Below are 17,570 nucleotides of genomic sequence, written 5' to 3'. Positions count from 1 at the left end.
CCCATAGATAGGATAGTGAAATGCTTTGTGTGGAAATGCTTTGTGAGGATGCAGAATAATAGCATATGGGCTGGGAGATGCACTGAAAACTAAATGTCCTCTAGAATAAAATGAATGGCAGGGTCTCAGAGAAGTAGGGATGTAGTGGAGGGTAAACCCACCTAAATTCAGTTAACCCACCTTTTTTGCCTGACGTATTTAAAAATGTCGTATTAAAATAATTTCTTCCAAAAAAAAGGGGGGGGTGATAAAGGGGAGAAAAGCACAGATCAATACTTTAATGAAAATAGAATAGAATTTTGTGTGTTGGTTTGCCTTGTGTTGATCACTAACTGGAGGTCATAGTTTATTGACCTTCTCATGTACCACTACATCACTGTGGAAGAGGCTGAATACTGAATATCCATGAACAGTAACCAGGTGGGTTTCAAGGTGAAGTTCCCCTTGAACGCTGACCAGGGAGCAGCTTCAACGCCTCCTTTCTTTGCATAATTTGTGGCGAATTTAGGCAAAACCTGAACCTTAATCATCCAAAAAGGATAGTGAGATGAAGGTGTTAATAAAGACCGGTCTAAAGCCCCCTCTCTCTGGAATGAGCATCCTGCTGATGTCAAGGAGTCAGACACTTGATCAATAGTTGTGTCTAGACTGAAGATGGGTGAATACTTCAACCACTAGTACCACACTGAAACTAATGAAACAAAAATTCTCTCCAACACTATTGATCTCTCTGTAAACTGGTCATCTTATCTCCAATGCATTGCTCCACAGTACATGTCAAAACAAGTAAATTTGAAATGATCACACACATTTCAGATAGCATAAAATATGTTTCTTTTTAGTTAAAAATGAATTTCTTTTTCATCACAGCCAAAGTTAAGAAATGGATGAATTTCATATTAATAAAAAACATTGTCAAAATGCCTAGGACAGTAAGTAAACACATTGATCTCTCATAACCATGATATGGCACAAACCCAAAGACATGGAATCTCAACATGGCAAAGCCAAAGGACAAACAAAGGGCATTTTCAAAATAAACAAATCATTTACTGTTAATTTCTGCAGGCCTTGAGGCTAAGCATATGGTATGCTTATAAAGTGCTATCATGTATATTAAATAAAGACAAACAGTATTTAATAATTGTTACATAATCTGATCTGTTACTGAGATGATTTTGGAAATGCTGTTGGAAGTTGATTGGAATCACTTTCATTTGCTCCTTTAATTTCCTTCCAAAAATAAGCCACAGTATTTATATGAATTTATATGAATAAATAGTCTATCAACAGTGTATTGGATCTCCAATCCTTCAGCCATTCAAATAACAAAAGAATGACTCCACAATTGTACAAATCTGACTGATGCAAAACAGTTCAGTTCCCACCAAGAGCATTAAGTGGATCATCAAATATGTTGCCTGAATCTGCTGTTGCACTGGTGTCCTGGGATGGCGAGGTTTTCTTCGATTTTTTGGGAGCCTTTGTCACTGGTTTTGTTGTGCTCGATGAGAAGATATCATCTTTAGAGAAAAGAAATGTGGACAGAATATTCTGTTAAACAATGACAATTTTAAAAGATTTCAGTTGAAATTTGCCAAGCCACACAATACACACTATCAAAACTGGTGTAATGTAAATAAAACAGAAATGCCTGCATGTTTTTGTTTTTTTGTAAAGTGCTTACCCATGTCATCATCAAATATTGACTTGGTCTCCCCCTTCTTCTTGGACTTCTCTTTTGGTCTTGAAGTGGCTGTCAGGTCGGCGAAAATGTCAACGTTGTCGTCAAATAAGCTGGCATCAATGGGCTTCTCTTTGTGCTTCTTGTGAACTTTAGGCACAGTGGCTACTTCATCCTGGGAAAACAGAAATTCAGCCAATAAGGGAAGACATGACCAGTGCTACACGCTGGCACAGAAAACCTTGTTGACAGTTTTAACATCACTGTGATAATGAAAGTACCTGGAAGATGTCCTGCTTGGAGAAACTACTGCTGCTCTTGGTGTCTTTACTGGCTGTGGATGTGGGGGTGGAGCTGTTGCTCACTCCAAAGATGTCCTCTTCATCATCATTATCTTCTTCCATAAAGGAAGAGGCCTTGGCTTTCTTAGTAGCTGCCCTCGGCTTGACCTTCTGGAAAAGGTCATCTCCGTGGTCGTCAAAAATGGACGGAAGTGTATTCTTCTCTTTGTCTTTCTTCAACGTTGTGCCGCTATCGGCCTGATCTTGTGCAGTCGTGGTAGTGTGTCTGGAGGAGGGTGTGGTGTGTTTTGTGACTGAGGCGCCTCCGAAGACACTGCTGGAGCCAAACAGGTCGTCCTCATCAGGAGAAGGCAACACCTGTCTATTGCTGCTCCCCTTCCTAGAGTCTTTCTTTCCAGGGTTTGTGGATACTGGCAATGTAAGGACAGAGGGTCTGGGAGAGATTTCAGGGAATGAAGATTGAGGAGGTGAGGAGACGGGAAAGGCAGTGGTTGAAGTCGAGTTAGGTAGTGTTGGACTGGCTAGGATCTGGGCAGACTGGCCTGGGGAAGGTAAGACTAAAGCAGACAGACTGGGGTTCTGTCCAGGCGTATCCTCTCCCACGCTCTCTTCTTTATCCTCCACAGATCCCTGGGCTGCTTGCTGCCTGGCTGCTCTGGACTGGGGCCTCCGGCGCACAGAGCCTTTGGCACGACTCTGCATGAGAAAAGATGTATACTCACAACAACAGGCCAGGAACTTATCCAAGAAGGCAGTGGAAAAGCAACTAAGATGACTCCAGAGAACACTGACACAATGCTCACAGACTCCAAGACCCACCTTGTTGGTGCTCTGCAATGCAGTGACCTGGACCGGGGTGTCGAAGCTCACCCCTCCCTCACTGTCTGTGTGGGGCCCCACAGGAGTTGTGACGGGGCTGGGGCTCAGGCTGGAGCTGGACACCCCAGAGGAGGAACCAGGGGCCAGGCCAGGGAGCACACTTACGGCCCCGGGGATACGGGGGACAGCACCGGGGAGCAAAGCACTGGGGTTGATCACCAGATTGGCCTGGGTGTGAAAGGAGCAAATGCACCCATAAAGTAATTCATAAAGGCTAAAAAGACATCATGAGCCCAGACTAGACGAGCCCAGATGAGTCAGACTATTAAAGCAGAGAGTCTTTAATCAGAGTTGAATACATACTACATACATGCATATGCCTCAAAGCTAAGCATTTTCAACTACAGACGTTAACGCTCTCTACTATGCAGTTTCCCAATGTGGTCCCAAGCAGCAGATCAATCAGAGAGGAAAACAAGAACCCAGGAATGTGGATGGAAGAGATGCAAGAACAAGATGTGTGAGCAACATCTTGTGAAATCGCAAGAAAGGGTGAAAAATGCTTTCAGCTTCGCAAAAATCAAATAAAAACAGAGCTTTATCTTCATCAATTTGACAGCCATGCTATCTTAGCCAAGCTTTTAAGTCAGAATGTGAAGAAGACCAGACATTTTTGCTTCAAGAGAGCTTCCAAGAAACCTCACAAAGGGGAATATAAAAGCCTCTTCAGAAGGAATAAAGGAGTGAAATGTCAAAAAGAAGTCTTTGAGCCTTTGATTCAATAAAAACAACAAAAATAATTACTTGAAGTTTTCCAATCCTTGACGAGGGATCTCTAGGTTTTACAGGGCTTGATGCAGGCTTCTGTGCAGTTAAATAACATAGCAGGTTCAGAATTGACACTAATGGAGGCATTTCTTGTGTTCACCTAGAACCAACCCCTTTGATGCATTACTATATCTCTAGTAGTAAATTAGGGGTGTTAATAGATACAGTAACATCGTATCAAAGAGTATAAAAACAGCTAATACAAGTAACATCTATTCCTAGATCAAAAGCACATGACCATGCAAGTGTGTACATACTTGCCCAAAGAAACAAAGCAGTCCATGATGTGATATAGAGTTACAGTATATTCTTATAGTAAATGTACCTCACTCTCTGGCGTCGATTCTGAGCTTGCAGCTTTCAGAGGCGCTTCGCTGTTAGGCTTACTGGGCTTTTCTGCTACTTTCTGAGCATGGAAATCAAAGGGGAAAACATGAGACAGAGTTGAAAGTTCTCCCTGTGGCCTCTAATTTAGAGTGGATTTCAATGACTTTTTTCAGGGAGCTGATTTCCATTCTAATGTACTAACATACAGTGCCTGGGAAGCAAGACCCCAGCTAAATTCTAACCACCAACAGAATCAATGAATTGCTACCGGAGGAAGAGCTTTGGGCTTGATGGAGCTGAAGAGGTCATCCTCATCATCATCTGCGAACAGACTTGGTGCTGCCGGCTTCACTGAGCTGAGCTTGGCACTCTAAAAACAAACATAAGTACACACAGTCGTGTATCATCAAGTGAAAGGCTCAATGCATCGGGAAACACAATGCAGCAGATTAACAGATGTGTAGTACACCTACAAACACAGACAAAAGCAGATATACATACAGATAGCATATCTGTTTGACTGACCGCAGCTTTCCCTGAGGTGGCAAACAGGTCTACATCTGGGTCGTTGTCCTTCTGCTGCGTCTGACTGAACAGCAGTTCCTCATCCTGGAACACACCTGTGCTCTTTGTCCGCGGTCGCTCCTCTGTAGGCTGGAAACAAAATATACACACACATTAATACAACCTTGACTGCAGTAGAAACAATGTTTCATGTGGATTTTTTAGTAGATGTGGGGGCAGAGGGTTGTTTTGGTTCTGGGACCCAGGATTGCTGCCTGGCCCATTCCAGGATCAGTTCAATCGGTGCTGCAGTTTAAGAAAGGCTAAAATGTATTTTATTTTTAACAGGGACAATGCACATTAAGAAACATTACTGTAAATGTGTCAGATTTAGCCATAAGGCTAATTTTCATCTGCAGTCCCTGGGCAGGTTATTGGCTCTGTATATTTATATCCTGATATGTGGACAATTGAGCTAAAATTGCAGGGTTTTTTTGTTTGGAACAGGCTGACCAGTAAGGCTTTCCTAGCTGTGGGGGGCTTCTGCAGCAAAATCAATGTAAAGGAAACACAGAGTAAAAGGGCAGTACATTTTTGCTGAACTCACTTTGAAATATGTTTGTGTGTTCCTGTGAATGTGTGTGGAAAAAAACAAACTTTTCTGACGTTTGTCGTGAATCTCTGATAATCATACAAACCTTTAGTGTGTTTCTGGCAGTGGATTTACTGGGAATAAAAATCGGATCATTCCAGTCTGTGTCATCTTCCTCCTCCTCCTCCTCATCAAACAGACTGACAGTGTTTGGTTTAACTTTCTCTTCCTTCTTCTCCTCCTTCTTAACATCTGGTGGTGGGCTGTCCTTGGAGAGGAAGTCGCCATCGCCGTCAATTTCATCCAGTGGGCTCTTGGTCTGCTTGCTGGCGAGAACGTCAATGCCTCCAAAGAGACTGACTGCTCCAACGGGCTTCTTTTTAGTTTCACTGCTCTCTGATGGTGACGAAGGGAGCTGCGCCTCAGGGCTCTTTACTGCTGGCTTCTCCTGCTCTGAAGGCTTGTCCTCTGCTGCTCTCCTAGAAGCTGCAGCCTCCTCTGGTTGCTCTGTGTCAAACAGGGAGGGAGACTGGGAGGCCACAACGGTGCTCTGAAGAAAACGGGCAATAAAATAATTTGATTAGAGTGAGATAATGTAGTTGAAATTGCACCATAAAATAACAATTCCCCAATTAAATTATATAACACTGTTGTGTGAAAACCTGGTAGCTCTTTTGGTGATTTTCCTGTTTTCTGTCTAATTGACCGTTTGCAAAATAATGATTGACATAGCGATCCACCAATCTGTGCTTAGCATCCGTCTACTTCCTCCGACATGTTGCTCCAACAATTCCGCCAGTTCCAACAGAACCTCCGACACCGCACTGAGAGTATGGCTCAGAACGGCTTTTGTTGCAGCGGTTTGACTCTGACAAGGACATCACACGGTAAAAATGTTTTTTTGGGGAACCACTGAGTCGGATTGTAGCGTCTATGGTAGCGTCCATCTTCAAAGTTTGTCAGACATAGCAACAGTAACTAAGGGGGGCGGGAGTTAACAGAAATGTTGCAAACGGTCAATTGAAGGGTTACGTGGTCCTCTTGGGGTTAAGAAAATTCTCTGACCTCTTGGGCTTCAAAATCGATTGGATAATGTCAAAAATGCATTGCCATAAAGATAAAAACGAGGCTGTTTTTCTTGGTTTCTGAAGTTGACATTTTGGAGATACAAACTTTTCACCCGACAGTGATGCATTATGTATCTATTTTTGACTTTTGATCCATCTTAAAATATATCTTAGCTCACTCACTTTGGCAGCTGGGGCTGCAGTGTTTGTGCCGACGGCAGGTTTGATGCCAAAGAGGGATCCTTTATCTTCATCATCATCACCCTCATCTTCAAACAAGAGCGCAACTCTCTGAGGCTTCTTCTGGCTGCATCAACAACAGCGACAGGAGGGAAGGGGAGATAATATTCCTTGACATTAATAACACAACATACAGGTAAGAGCCGCATCCTTGCTTCCCGTTTTATTTTTCAAAAATGTGTATTTTATTCAATAAAGGAAGAAAGTGATGTCTAAGAATTTGAGCACCAAGTACACAAGTATGATCAGTAAGAAATACACATTTGAGATCCACAAAAACAGTGTGCAAACATTCTTTTGCTTTTGTTCAGTTTGTGTGAAGGAATTATGAATGTATAATACTTCCATCCAAAAAAAACAAACTCCATAGCTTCCTTTTGTCCCTCATATACCATAAAAACTCAATACCTTGACTCTTTTGTTGTAGCAAAAAGGTCATCTTCATCATCGTCAAAGAGGCTGCTGCCTTGCGGAGGTGTTTTGGCACTGGGGAGACTGGAGGGGGCGCTGGCACTGGGCTTCATCCCTCCTGCCTTGGTCTCCGGTTTCCCTGTACTGGGTTTGGAGCCGATCCACTGGTCCTGCCATTCACACATTCCAACAAATAATGTATCATAATAACCCTTCAATCAAAGAAGCTACAATAAAATATCACTTTCTGTGAAGAGCTAGTTTGTTTTCGGGACATTTTAACAAACATTCTTAAATTACTTTTGCTGACAAGGTTTGCCTGTCATCCACTAATCCACAAAAAAAGAGGGCACATTTCGCAACAAAGTGTCTTTTCCCTCAGTTAATTCAATAAAGTAATGAGAGTAGAGTTTTTGTATTCACTTACCTCATCATCACTGAAGAGGGAGCTGGATACAGTCTTCTTGGGTTGCGGTGTGGAGGCTTTAGCTTGGTTAGGTTTTGGCTTAGATTTAGCTGCAGATGCAAACAGATCCTGCAAGGCGGAAGACACGATGGTAGTGATACACTTACTGCAAAAACAAGCTTAACCTACTTCAGTTTTGGTCAGGCATGTGAAAGAATATGTCTGTTTTTCCCACCTCTTCTTCCTCGTCATCAAATATGGACAGGGAGGCCTTGCCGATTTTGCCCTGGCTTGTAGGTTCAGGCTTGGACTGGCTCTTAGGGATGGTTGGAAATATCTGCGGAGGCAAGGCACACAGGCATTAAGGAAGACATATCATCACCGTTATTACTTTGATTACCAATGAAGCTTAAGAGCCTTACTTGTGCGTCTTCGTCATCAGAAAAGAGGCCTCTGGTCTGGAGTTTCTGAGTCTGCTTGGTAGAGGCCTTCCCAACATCTGGAGCCGGCCCGTTCTGAAACACACAACACCAGGATGAAAACTGAATGAAAACAGCTTTCTAACCCTTCTTGAGTGGACAAGGTATTATTCTTGAATGAAAATATTGGTATGGTACACCCAACAAGAACTAAACTAGGTCGACAAGAGTTAGACAACGATCTATTCAGACCTCCTCTGATTTCTCAGACTCCTCGCTGGTAGACGGCTGACGTTTTTTCAGGCCCTCAGTGAGCAAGTTTTTAGTCCCAGGGCCAAACATGGAGATGGCCCCCGCTGGCATCTAAACACAACAATCAATTATCATCAGCAAAGGAACTCTTCGCTACAGACAACAGAAAAAGCACACTGTTGACATACCGTCCTGATTATGTGACTAACTATTAATACGAAGAGAGCTTATTCTGAGAGTGAAGAGAAGAAGACGTCGTCAAGCTAAGCAGTGCGACTCCAATGACACGTCTTTACCTTTTTCTCCGGGGGTTTAGCCTGCTCTTCCACTACCTCCTTCTTGCTCTGAGCTGGAGGCGGGGCGCTGTAGCTCTCATTGAATATGTCACCATCCTCATCGTCTTCATCAAACAGGTCTATGGCCTTCTTGGGTTTGAATTTCTCCTGTCCAGCTGAGCAAAGGAAAGTGGTTTTCAAGTAAGGGTCCCATCTGGACCTGGACCGAAGCACTAAATGGCCAATTCTCACACACTTACCAGAGCTTGACTTCTTCAGGCTTTTACCGCTGAAGAAGTCATCGTCTTCTTCCTCATCGTCAAATAACCCGCCTGCTGCTGCTCCTCCACCGCCTCCTGTAGGGGCCTGTTTGGGGGCGGCCCGGGTCTTGGGTTTAACTGGGGTCCCATTCTCCTTGCTCTCCACTGAGTCAGAGTCATTCCCTGAACTGAACAGGCTGTTATCTGTGTGGAGAAAATGATGTGGTTTGGTTGGAGGGAGGATGATTTATCAGCAGATGAGGCAGTGGTTTCAGCTGTCACAACGTCCAGTACCTGGGAATATCGAAACGGCACCCGGTGGAATCTTCTTTCCAGGCTTGCCAGATTCTAGCAGGGGGAAAGAAAAGTAAACAACCCACCCACCAAAATGACTACTGATGGTGAAGAGTTAATAGTGAAGGGAACACCATAGTTGATCTTTGAAAACCAATATTTATTCAAAGCCATGCATGACAGCAGGGTGGCTTTCTGGTTTAACAAACTGTGTACATTATGAGTGTGTACCTCACAGTGGGATATACACACTCACAAATTTCTAATTACACTGTGTGCAATGTGTGGCAATCTGGTTGTCCAAATTCCTTAATCTGTCTGTACCTCTCTTATTTATATGGCTTTGTACATATTTGTCTAGAAAGGCTGTCTTACCTGCGGTGTGAGCAGTGCTTTTCGTGCTTTCATGCATTGCTTTTTTTTCTTCAGACGCAGGAGGTTTTGGTGCCTCAGAGAAAAGATCACCCTGAATGGCATAACATCATACAACACAGGTCAAACTGGGGCTGGAGCCCAGAGTTTCTGTCTAATGTGCAACTGGAATGGGCAGAGGGAGCAATGACATGCCACTGAGTTCATTATACCTCGTCCTCATCGTCAAACAAGCCTCTCCCTCCGCTGAAGAGGCCACCTTTCCCTCCAAATGGAGAGAAGTCATCGTCATCCATCTTTGGTGGCTTGAACATGTCATCGCTGTCATCTTCAGCTGCTGTTACCAAGTAAATAAACAGAATTGAACAACATACTGGAAACATTGTGACTGCTTCTGAAAAAACGGAAAAGCATAAATATACATTGTGATACAAATCAAGTGATGATGAATGAGTGTCCTACCCAGTGGCCTTGCAGGCTTTGGCTCTTTCTTGCCTTTACTTTTCTTCTTAGATGTCAATGCTTCAAGACATGGCATGGTAGGAACAAAACATCCATGAGCATGCACATGCAACAATGGCATTCCTCATTGACCGATCTCTTTCAATGTAAAACTAAATTAAGCGCCACAGCACCTTGATGCTGAATTTTCATTAAAATGAAATATGAAGAGTGTGAGGAACAAAAAATGTGAAATTATTCTGCCAACTGGTAGAGAAAAAGACCGACTTACATGTGCGATCTCCCTCTGGTTTGCTAACTGGTTCACCTTTGATTCGCGCCGCAAGCTCATCAGCAAACGATGATGAGCCTGTGTTCTGAATGTGACACAAAGACTTACATGAAGAAAGAAGAGAAATAGCATACATGAATATTCCTTCTAGCAGCCAAGTAACACATCCCCTTAATTTCAGACTCAAGCTAAAAATAAGCCACTCACACAACTATTATGGTTACATATCATATATCTGTTATATCAATTTAGGTCATTCTCTAGCCAACAGTTATGACAGGCATACCCTTTTGTCATCATCATCATCATCATCCTCTTTGTCTGACTCTCCAAATATGTCAGAATCCTCATCCTCCTCTTCATCATCTTCATAACTCAACATGGACGACTTCTACAGGGGTGCAGGGAGGATCCAAAATCATGGATTTGTTAACAATGACCTAAATTTAAAAATGAATCTTTGATACTGGGTTTGGCAAAGGGAACGCCAGCTCACCTTCTTAATACTGCCATGACCCTCCTCCTCCTGGTCAAAGTCCTCATCTGAATGCTGTTGATATAAATACCATAAGGTTTCACTTTACTGTGTAAGATATGAACTATATATTTTGACAAATGGTGTGACTCTTTTTTGATCAAAAGAAAAAAAAAAATCTTACAACTGCTTCTTTGCCGTCATCGCTCTCGATTACACTGTCTCGATCACTGTCGATGGACATTTCTGGAAAGAGGTGAAAATCACACACGTACATGAGTAAAAACAACTATATGGTATGAGTATTGGCATGTGATGAACAGTGCGTTAAAACACTGCCAAGGGTATATTACCGTCACTAGAGAGATCACCAAGTCCAACATCATCTTGCTCCATGAAGGCCTGGGAACCAATTAGATATGGAAGGGGCCTGTCCACATAAAGGTCCTGAGAATATAAAGACAGAGAAAGGCACAGAGAGTAAAGCCCATTATAGTATTTGTGAAGGAGGTATCATTGCTGCTTGCATTTCTGCTGTAAGTCTCTATTCAATAAGGAAGTGAATAAATGAAAATGCTGACACAAATAAACAGCACAATCTCCCTCAGTGGTTGTTTCCTTTTTCCTGGCTCAAGATTAAGAGCAGGAACACACCTTAGGCTCCAGGATGGCCTCCACTCTGTCTGTGGTCTCCTCGTCCTCCGAGTCCGAGTTTCCTGCTTTGATGTCCAGCTGCTCAAAGGCCGAGTCCAGCACCCTCAGACCATAGTTCACCGCTTCCTGCATCTTAGGGATCAACTCTGCCTCTTTCTGCTCCCGAGTCTTCTCCTGAGGAAAAACACATGTGACAGGCGAAGGGGTTTACAGGACTTGTGGATAACGTGTATGCCAAGTTTATACACATTATGTTTTCTGTGTTGGAAAAAGTAAGGAGAAGGAAGGATTAATTATTTATACCTGCTCAGGCTGCTTCTCCAAAGCCTCAGCCTTGGGTACAGGCTCCTCTACCTCTTCATCATACACTCTCTGATGCAGGAAACAAAGGAAAAAGGCTGTTGTTACGAGGTAACTTACACCATCAGATTTTCACTCACCAAAATATGCAAAAAGTTGAATTAACAGATTTAGTATGTTAGCCACAATTACAGTATAATAAGTCAAATTAAAGTATAACAAAACAGAACTAATTTAATAATACATTACATTTTCTATGAACTGTGTATTGGAAAGCATGAGGAAGTCGTTAAAGACAGAGTGCAAGCAGCTGTCTGTGGCCTTGGTGTCACGAATCAGACTGTCCAGCTGCTTTTCAATCTCGTGGGTCTTTGACAGCATTCTCTGGGAGAAGTCTTGGAGGAACAGGAAGAGCTGTGAAGAAGGGGAACATAATTATTGAGTTAGCCACAATTGCAGGGTTCATTTCATTACCCCAAAGCAGAGCTCATTACACAGTCCTCTCAAGTAGCAGTAACTCTGGAGGCAGCTAGTTGAGAAAAAGATGATGATGAATCATCAAGTTTGCTTGGGCTATCCCAGAGCTGAGGAGCTTTCTGACTTACCCCTGAGTCAGCTGCCAAGGACCAGTTGGCACTGGTTTGTCGCATCTCTTCAAGAGTCCAGGGTCTCTCCCAAACCTGAGCATCTTTCCCCAAGTGCTCACTCTGCCTAGGGCCATTCGCCATTCCATCTGGCAACCCGCTCATCTGCAATCAGATCACTTGTTGCTATTGATGTAATGAGTCATTTGGAAAGGCGGCTAAGCAGCTGACGTTACTAAACGTTGGCTAACTAATGTAGTTTCACTCCTAGACTATAAGCAACACAACACGCTAGTTCGCGCTCTGGCGCAAGACATAGAAAACCTGTTATGTGTGCACATAAAGTTGCCGAAATACAATATCCTTCAACTGGCTTTCACAACCTGATGGAATGTTACTCTGCTGCAAGAAAAAGCGGGGACAGACTGCTGTTTAGCTAGCTAGCTAGCTTAGCTAACAGGGTAGCTAATGTCAACGTTAGCTAAAGCCGTTCAAAGAAAGAGAGAACAAGCTGTCCACCCAGATTTGAGTGATCCAATGCTTACCTTTAACACCTCGGGTCTACTGTTGTCCGCGGTGGTAAACTGTGGTCAGAAACGACGTAAAAAATTAGATCGATTATGCTAAATTTGGCCTTTTCCTCATTGGTCTTCTGACAGGTCAGCCATGTTCTGTCTGCAGACAGTCACCTGACTACCGTTGCCTAGCAACCCAGTGAAAGTGGGGCGGAGTGGTGACCAAACCAAAGAGGCGAAGCCGAAAACAAACAGCTATGTCATAAACCGTAGTATGGATTGATTTCAGGTTTAGTCAGTGATTACCTGTGATGATCATCGATTACTTATCTGGGCCTAACGAAGAAGATTCATGATTTAAAGTGCACAAAAATGACAACGGGCTGCACTTGAAATGCATTTTGAATGAATCCCTTTTTGCATAGCCTACTTTATTCAGATGTTTTTCATATATTCACTCACTCCATTTCTTATGTGAAAATCTGGCATTTTGCAAATCAAACTTCCTTTGAGGAATTGTATTGCTACTCCAACCAGCACAGTATGTAGGCCCATGTTCGGAACTATAACTGTCTCCAAAATTAAAGAGAGCTATGGCACAAATTCATGTTTTTGTTTTGTTTGTTTGTTTGTTTGTTAGTTTGTTTCTTTCAGAAAAAATCTTCTTGAATTCTTGGTTCGCCACACTCACAGAGCTTACTGGCTCTACATTCACCTCATGTGCATACTACACCACAGATGGAAAGATAACTTTAAATGTGTGTAGAAACACAAATGTGTGTAGCCATGACTGATTTGCACTCAGGCCTACAGCCTGACTAGAATGTCTAGTTTATCTTCTTGCTCTTCAGTGGATTGCACAGACAAAAGACCTCAGGCGGAACACAGTACCACAGAGCAGGAACACTTCTGAACATGTGCAAAAGCCAACAGGACATGCAGGAGAGGCTTATCAGAAGTGTCTTTATCAACCATAACATCAAAAAACACCCAAAGATACACTGACATCTATGCAGAACAAAGCAGTGGAGCTTTTCGTTCCACCATTATTGTGCTATAAAGCTAATCAGTGCCTATTTAGTGCCAGGTGTTTTGTACCAAATCAAATTACAGCAAGTATGCAATGTACATCAGTGCTGTTATGCTGTTCTGAGAGTATAGTCTAATTTACTGTGTGTCACATTAGACAGAAGACATTACAGAGATCAGGTTATAGTATTCTTATTAGTTAATAATATTCTAATTAGCTGTTACATTGTTATACTGTGAGAAATAAACACTCAAGGAATAAAACATTCATGAAATAGTTGTTTTGAATGTCAGCGGTGTCACAATAACATCTTTTGAAATTGCATTTGTTAGTCACATTAAATATGAGTCACATTTGTTTCAAAGTCACATTTCACTGTTGTCATGTGAAAACCTCCTAACTCCAGTTTTGGTGATTTTCATGTTTTTATTTCAATTGAAGGATTACATGCTCCTCTAGGGCTAGACAAAGTCCTACGACCCTTTAAGCTTATGAAACCCTTTCAAAACTCATGGGATAAACTCAAAAATGTATTGTGGTCAATCTGTAAATATTTAGGAGATACACACAACAGTGACCCAACAGTTGTATACAGCACTGAAAAAGTATTGTGTGTCAGTGTATTGATGTTTGTACTTTCACTTAGCCTTGACTCAAGTAATTCCCCCCTGATTTATAGAAAACTTGTATGAGGCATTTTACAATACTGAATTTCAGACTTCACTGTTGCCGACATACATGAGGGAGTGGCTCATTGTTAAAGGGAAGAACATTTTCAGACAGGGGTGAAGGAAACGGGTCAGACGCAGCACTGAAAAACACTGGAAACTGACACTGGCTGACACACAAGCTGTAACCAAAACATCTAGCCTGTTTCTAACTTCAACTCAAAAATCGGTAGTAAGTATCTTTATTTTGCAAAGGGTGAAAGTAGCAAAAGAAGACCTTGACCTTGCTGAGTTGGTGAAACAATTTGTTATCATGGTATTGTAGCTGTATAATTCAAACCTACACCATAGAAAACTTTAATATTTCACAAGTGGAAGGTTGATAGGAGAAAGTTGGAGAAGATTAAGAAGAAGTTGTGTTGAGAGTTTCAGCTGGAATATAGGTTTTCCAAGAGCAATGAACCTCTTAATTTTAGATGAAAACCTCCTGTAAAGCCAAATTATGTCTCTGACCTCTCATGAGAATAAGCAAAAAATAACCCTCCTCCCTCCAAGGAAAAGAATATAATGATCTGAACTAACAATACCTAAAGATTGCCTGAGAAGGAGACTGAAACAGACACAAATTCTACAGCAAGAGACCCATGTGACAGCAGTGAAGAGGACATACTAATAATCAGATACTTTATTAATACCAACATGGAAACCCAGCATGCATTGGGCAGAAGGCAAGACACGGCCTGGTCCACCACAGGGCAAACACAGATAGACAGACAATCAGTCACAATCAGTCAATCAGTCACACTCAACAGGGAATTTTCAGTCTCCAATCCACCTGACTTGCATGTCTCTGGAATGTGGAAGGAAAATGTATCATGTTATTCGCTCAATTAGAGTCTGCATTTTCCCATAGCCCGTAACAGAAGACAGATTGAATAATGTGCATGTTGTTTATCTTTACATTACTTAGATTTATGTAACTTACGTCCATATAAAAGCACAGATATAAGCATTCAGTAACATTTCAGATGATATTGAGCAAGAAATAGTGTTGTGTTTCTGAAGAGGTTTCATTCCCATATTCCCAGTCCCATATCCATTCAGCTTCCAACTCAAGCCTTTGGAGTTTCTCAGTGGCTCAGTTATACTTGGACAATAATCACATGACAGTGAGTCTGACTATGTGTGACTATGTGTGTTTTATGGGTCCCCATAAAACATGAAGATAAGATCAGACAAGCGAAGGAAATACATGGTATACTTTCAAGCGCTCCACTGGAGAATACAGGCAAAGATGCTCAGGCACAAAGTTTAGAAGCAACACAGAAAGGTATAATTCACTCGTGGAGTTTGTGAATCTGAAATTCCATTTATTGAGGACAACCAGGCGTCCCACTAGCAGACGAAACAAGAGATATTTCTGTCTGTCTGAAGCTCATTTCATCAGCCACGCTCACCTCCGTCAATATCAACCCAAGCAGAATGTACTGTATGTATACAAGCAACATTTTGGGATGTGGAGTGATCATGAGACAGGATACTCATAACACTCGATATTACTTCACAAATGAAGAAGTTCAGCTCACACCAAGAAGCCTCAGTCCAGTATTTCTTCAAAACCAAGAGGTCTTGAACTTCTTCATTTGTTAGTCTATGTGGTTCATGTTTTCATCTTCACCCTCGTCCAGCGCACTGCTATGCACAGAGCAACACAAACTTTATGGACTAATAATAGTAATAATAAATGGGAATATTTACAAGTCTAGAGAATATTGCACTGGGATCCAGAGTATAAGTAGGCATAAATACATAACTATACAGCCAGAAGAACTGACAGTAGGTGCAGATGTTACTGGATATCAGCAATAGAGTGCTATTCAAATCAAATCAAATCAAATTTTATTTATATAGCCCATTTCATACAAATGTAAACTCAATTTGCTGCACATTAAAAATGAAAGTAACAAAGTGCATCATTTAGACATGTATACAAACACACACTCTCTCACACACACTCATACCCTTAACCAAATGCCTGAGAAAAAAAGGAAGGTCTTAAGCCTGCCTTTAAATGAGGACACTGCTGTGGCAGACCTCAGGTCATCAGGCAATTTGTTCCAGAGAGTGGGACCATAGTGACTGAATGCACCGTCACCAGATTTCTATTGTCGATTTGGTGCTATTGCCAATCCTCAGCATGATCTAAGCTCTGCCTTGTGATCCAAGCGACCTCCTTAAACTCACAACTGCTTTACGTCTGGGACACCTTCAAAATTACATACTGTAAAAAACAAAACAAAAACAATGAATCAGTTGATGGTGAAACTGATCCGTTTGCCTCAAAGTAAACAGCAGTCTAATGGGAGATGTCCAAGATGATTTGAGAGACAGTTTGTGTAATACTCTGGAGGCCGGTATTGAAAAGGAGGAGAGGTGATCCATCGGTGGAGGAGAAGTATCCTTTGTTATTTCAGATATTGTGTTTACAGGGAAGCAAAACAGAGGGCATTGTTTCATTGCCTCATTGCTCCACTCATGTCAGTCATTTCTCTCCTGGAGGAAAGGCATATATATAAACCCAGATGCCTTTTACTGGAATCACTGAGACCACGTTTTGTAATTTTGTCATCAGGCCACATTACGGTAATGGATGCTGCTGTTGAGAAAGTAGCTGTTGAGGAGCTGTCTTTCAGCGGCTGTGGTAATGATGTGGAAACTGGAGCTAGCTTCAAGGAACCCACTGCTTTCACAATCAGGCAGCAGTGCCTCAAGCTCAGCAGACATTTTCTCTGTATTCCCAGCACACTCCCAAGAGCTCCTCCAAACAGTGGGTTAGAGAAATCAGAGTTTTTCCTTAGTGCAGTCAAAAAAGAGAATACCGAATATCTTTCAACTTGGGTCAGAGGGACAACGAGCAGGGGATGGACACACTGAACTGACTTCAGATCTGTGTGGCATCTTGGTAAAGGCTGCCATGGGGAATTCAGCCAAAGGTATTCTGTCATCTGCTTCTGCCAGAACACAGTCAAATTGTAATTAAGCGCTTTCATACCATTGGCACTCCATTGTTTTGAATACTGACACAGTTTGAACCAATACTTGCAGCTTGTAACGATTGCTTTGCTGCTCCAAAATGACTTCCTCAGTTTTCATATATTATGGATTTCTTCAGGTCGTAGACTGTAGAGATTCCCATGAAATGAACCTGCCAAGCGTTACATTTGAACCCAGAGAACTGATCAATGACAGGAAGAACCACGGCAGAGGATGAAGGCTGGGCTGCTTCTCCTGTATTGCCTGTCAGAGAAGAAGTGATTGACATGGTCATTTATCTGCTGATTGACAGTCCTGAAGCTGTTGAGAAGTCAGTGAGGGGAAACCTGAGTGATACGGCTGTGGGAATACAGCTGTAATGGAATATATGACAAGAAGACAGCTTCTGAAAACAATAACAGCAGATATTACAGACAGTGGTTATGAATGGCAGAACTCTGGATCAGACAGAAGCAGTCAGGTCACTCCAGAGGGGCATGGTGGGACGAGTGGGTTCATTCCACAC

General features: G+C 42.2%; 1 protein-coding gene across 6 annotated transcripts; it reads right to left on the bottom strand.

Annotated features, from left to right (window-relative positions):
* Window positions 1-817: 817 nt before the first annotated feature.
* washc2c (WASH complex subunit 2C) lies at window positions 818-12,481 on the bottom strand. Of its 6 annotated transcripts, none has more exons than XM_071914128.2 (31): window positions 12,344-12,481; window positions 11,820-11,963; window positions 11,464-11,628; window positions 11,218-11,286; window positions 10,915-11,088; window positions 10,614-10,707; window positions 10,445-10,506; window positions 10,282-10,335; window positions 10,072-10,176; window positions 9,786-9,888; window positions 9,515-9,574; window positions 9,265-9,389; window positions 9,056-9,146; window positions 8,681-8,734; window positions 8,387-8,590; window positions 8,148-8,302; window positions 7,852-7,962; window positions 7,603-7,695; window positions 7,416-7,517; window positions 7,202-7,309; window positions 6,772-6,944; window positions 6,307-6,430; window positions 5,163-5,606; window positions 4,462-4,614; window positions 4,229-4,330; window positions 3,959-4,039; window positions 3,610-3,669; window positions 2,806-3,033; window positions 1,966-2,682; window positions 1,688-1,859; window positions 818-1,523 (listed from the first exon to the last, which is right to left on the bottom strand). In XM_071914128.2, exons 2-31 carry the CDS (start codon window positions 11,961-11,963, stop codon window positions 1,378-1,380), a joined length of 4,473 nt encoding a protein of 1,490 aa, XP_071770229.2. In that variant the 5' UTR covers window positions 12,344-12,481; the 3' UTR covers window positions 818-1,377. The 6 variants fall into 6 exon arrangements, with proteins under 6 accessions (XP_071770229.2, XP_071770231.2, XP_071770230.2 ...); XM_071914130.2 differs by having other exon boundaries at window positions 4,486-4,614; XM_071914129.2 differs by having other exon boundaries at window positions 9,786-9,870.
* Between the last annotated feature and the right edge of the window lie 5,089 nt (window positions 12,482-17,570).

This window comes from Centroberyx gerrardi, chromosome 15 (assembly GCF_048128805.1).
Source record: "Centroberyx gerrardi isolate f3 chromosome 15, fCenGer3.hap1.cur.20231027, whole genome shotgun sequence".
Lineage (NCBI taxonomy): Eukaryota > Metazoa > Chordata > Actinopteri > Beryciformes > Berycidae > Centroberyx > Centroberyx gerrardi.
Note: the sequence above shows the minus strand (reverse complement) of the source record. Positions and strands in the feature narration are given on the sequence as shown.

Coding starts and splice junctions, on each gene's coding strand:
- washc2c (XM_071914128.2), bottom strand. CDS start 11,963: ATGAGCGGGTTGCCAGATGGAATGGCGAATGGCCCTAGGCAGAGTGAG. Junction 11,287..11,463: donor ATACACAGTTCATAGAAAAT/GTAATGTATTAT, acceptor TTCCTGCATCAG/AGAGTGTATGATGAAGAGGT. Junction 1,860..1,965: donor CCAAGCAGGACATCTTCCAG/GTACTTTCATTA, acceptor CTGTTTTCCCAG/GATGAAGTAGCCACTGTGCC.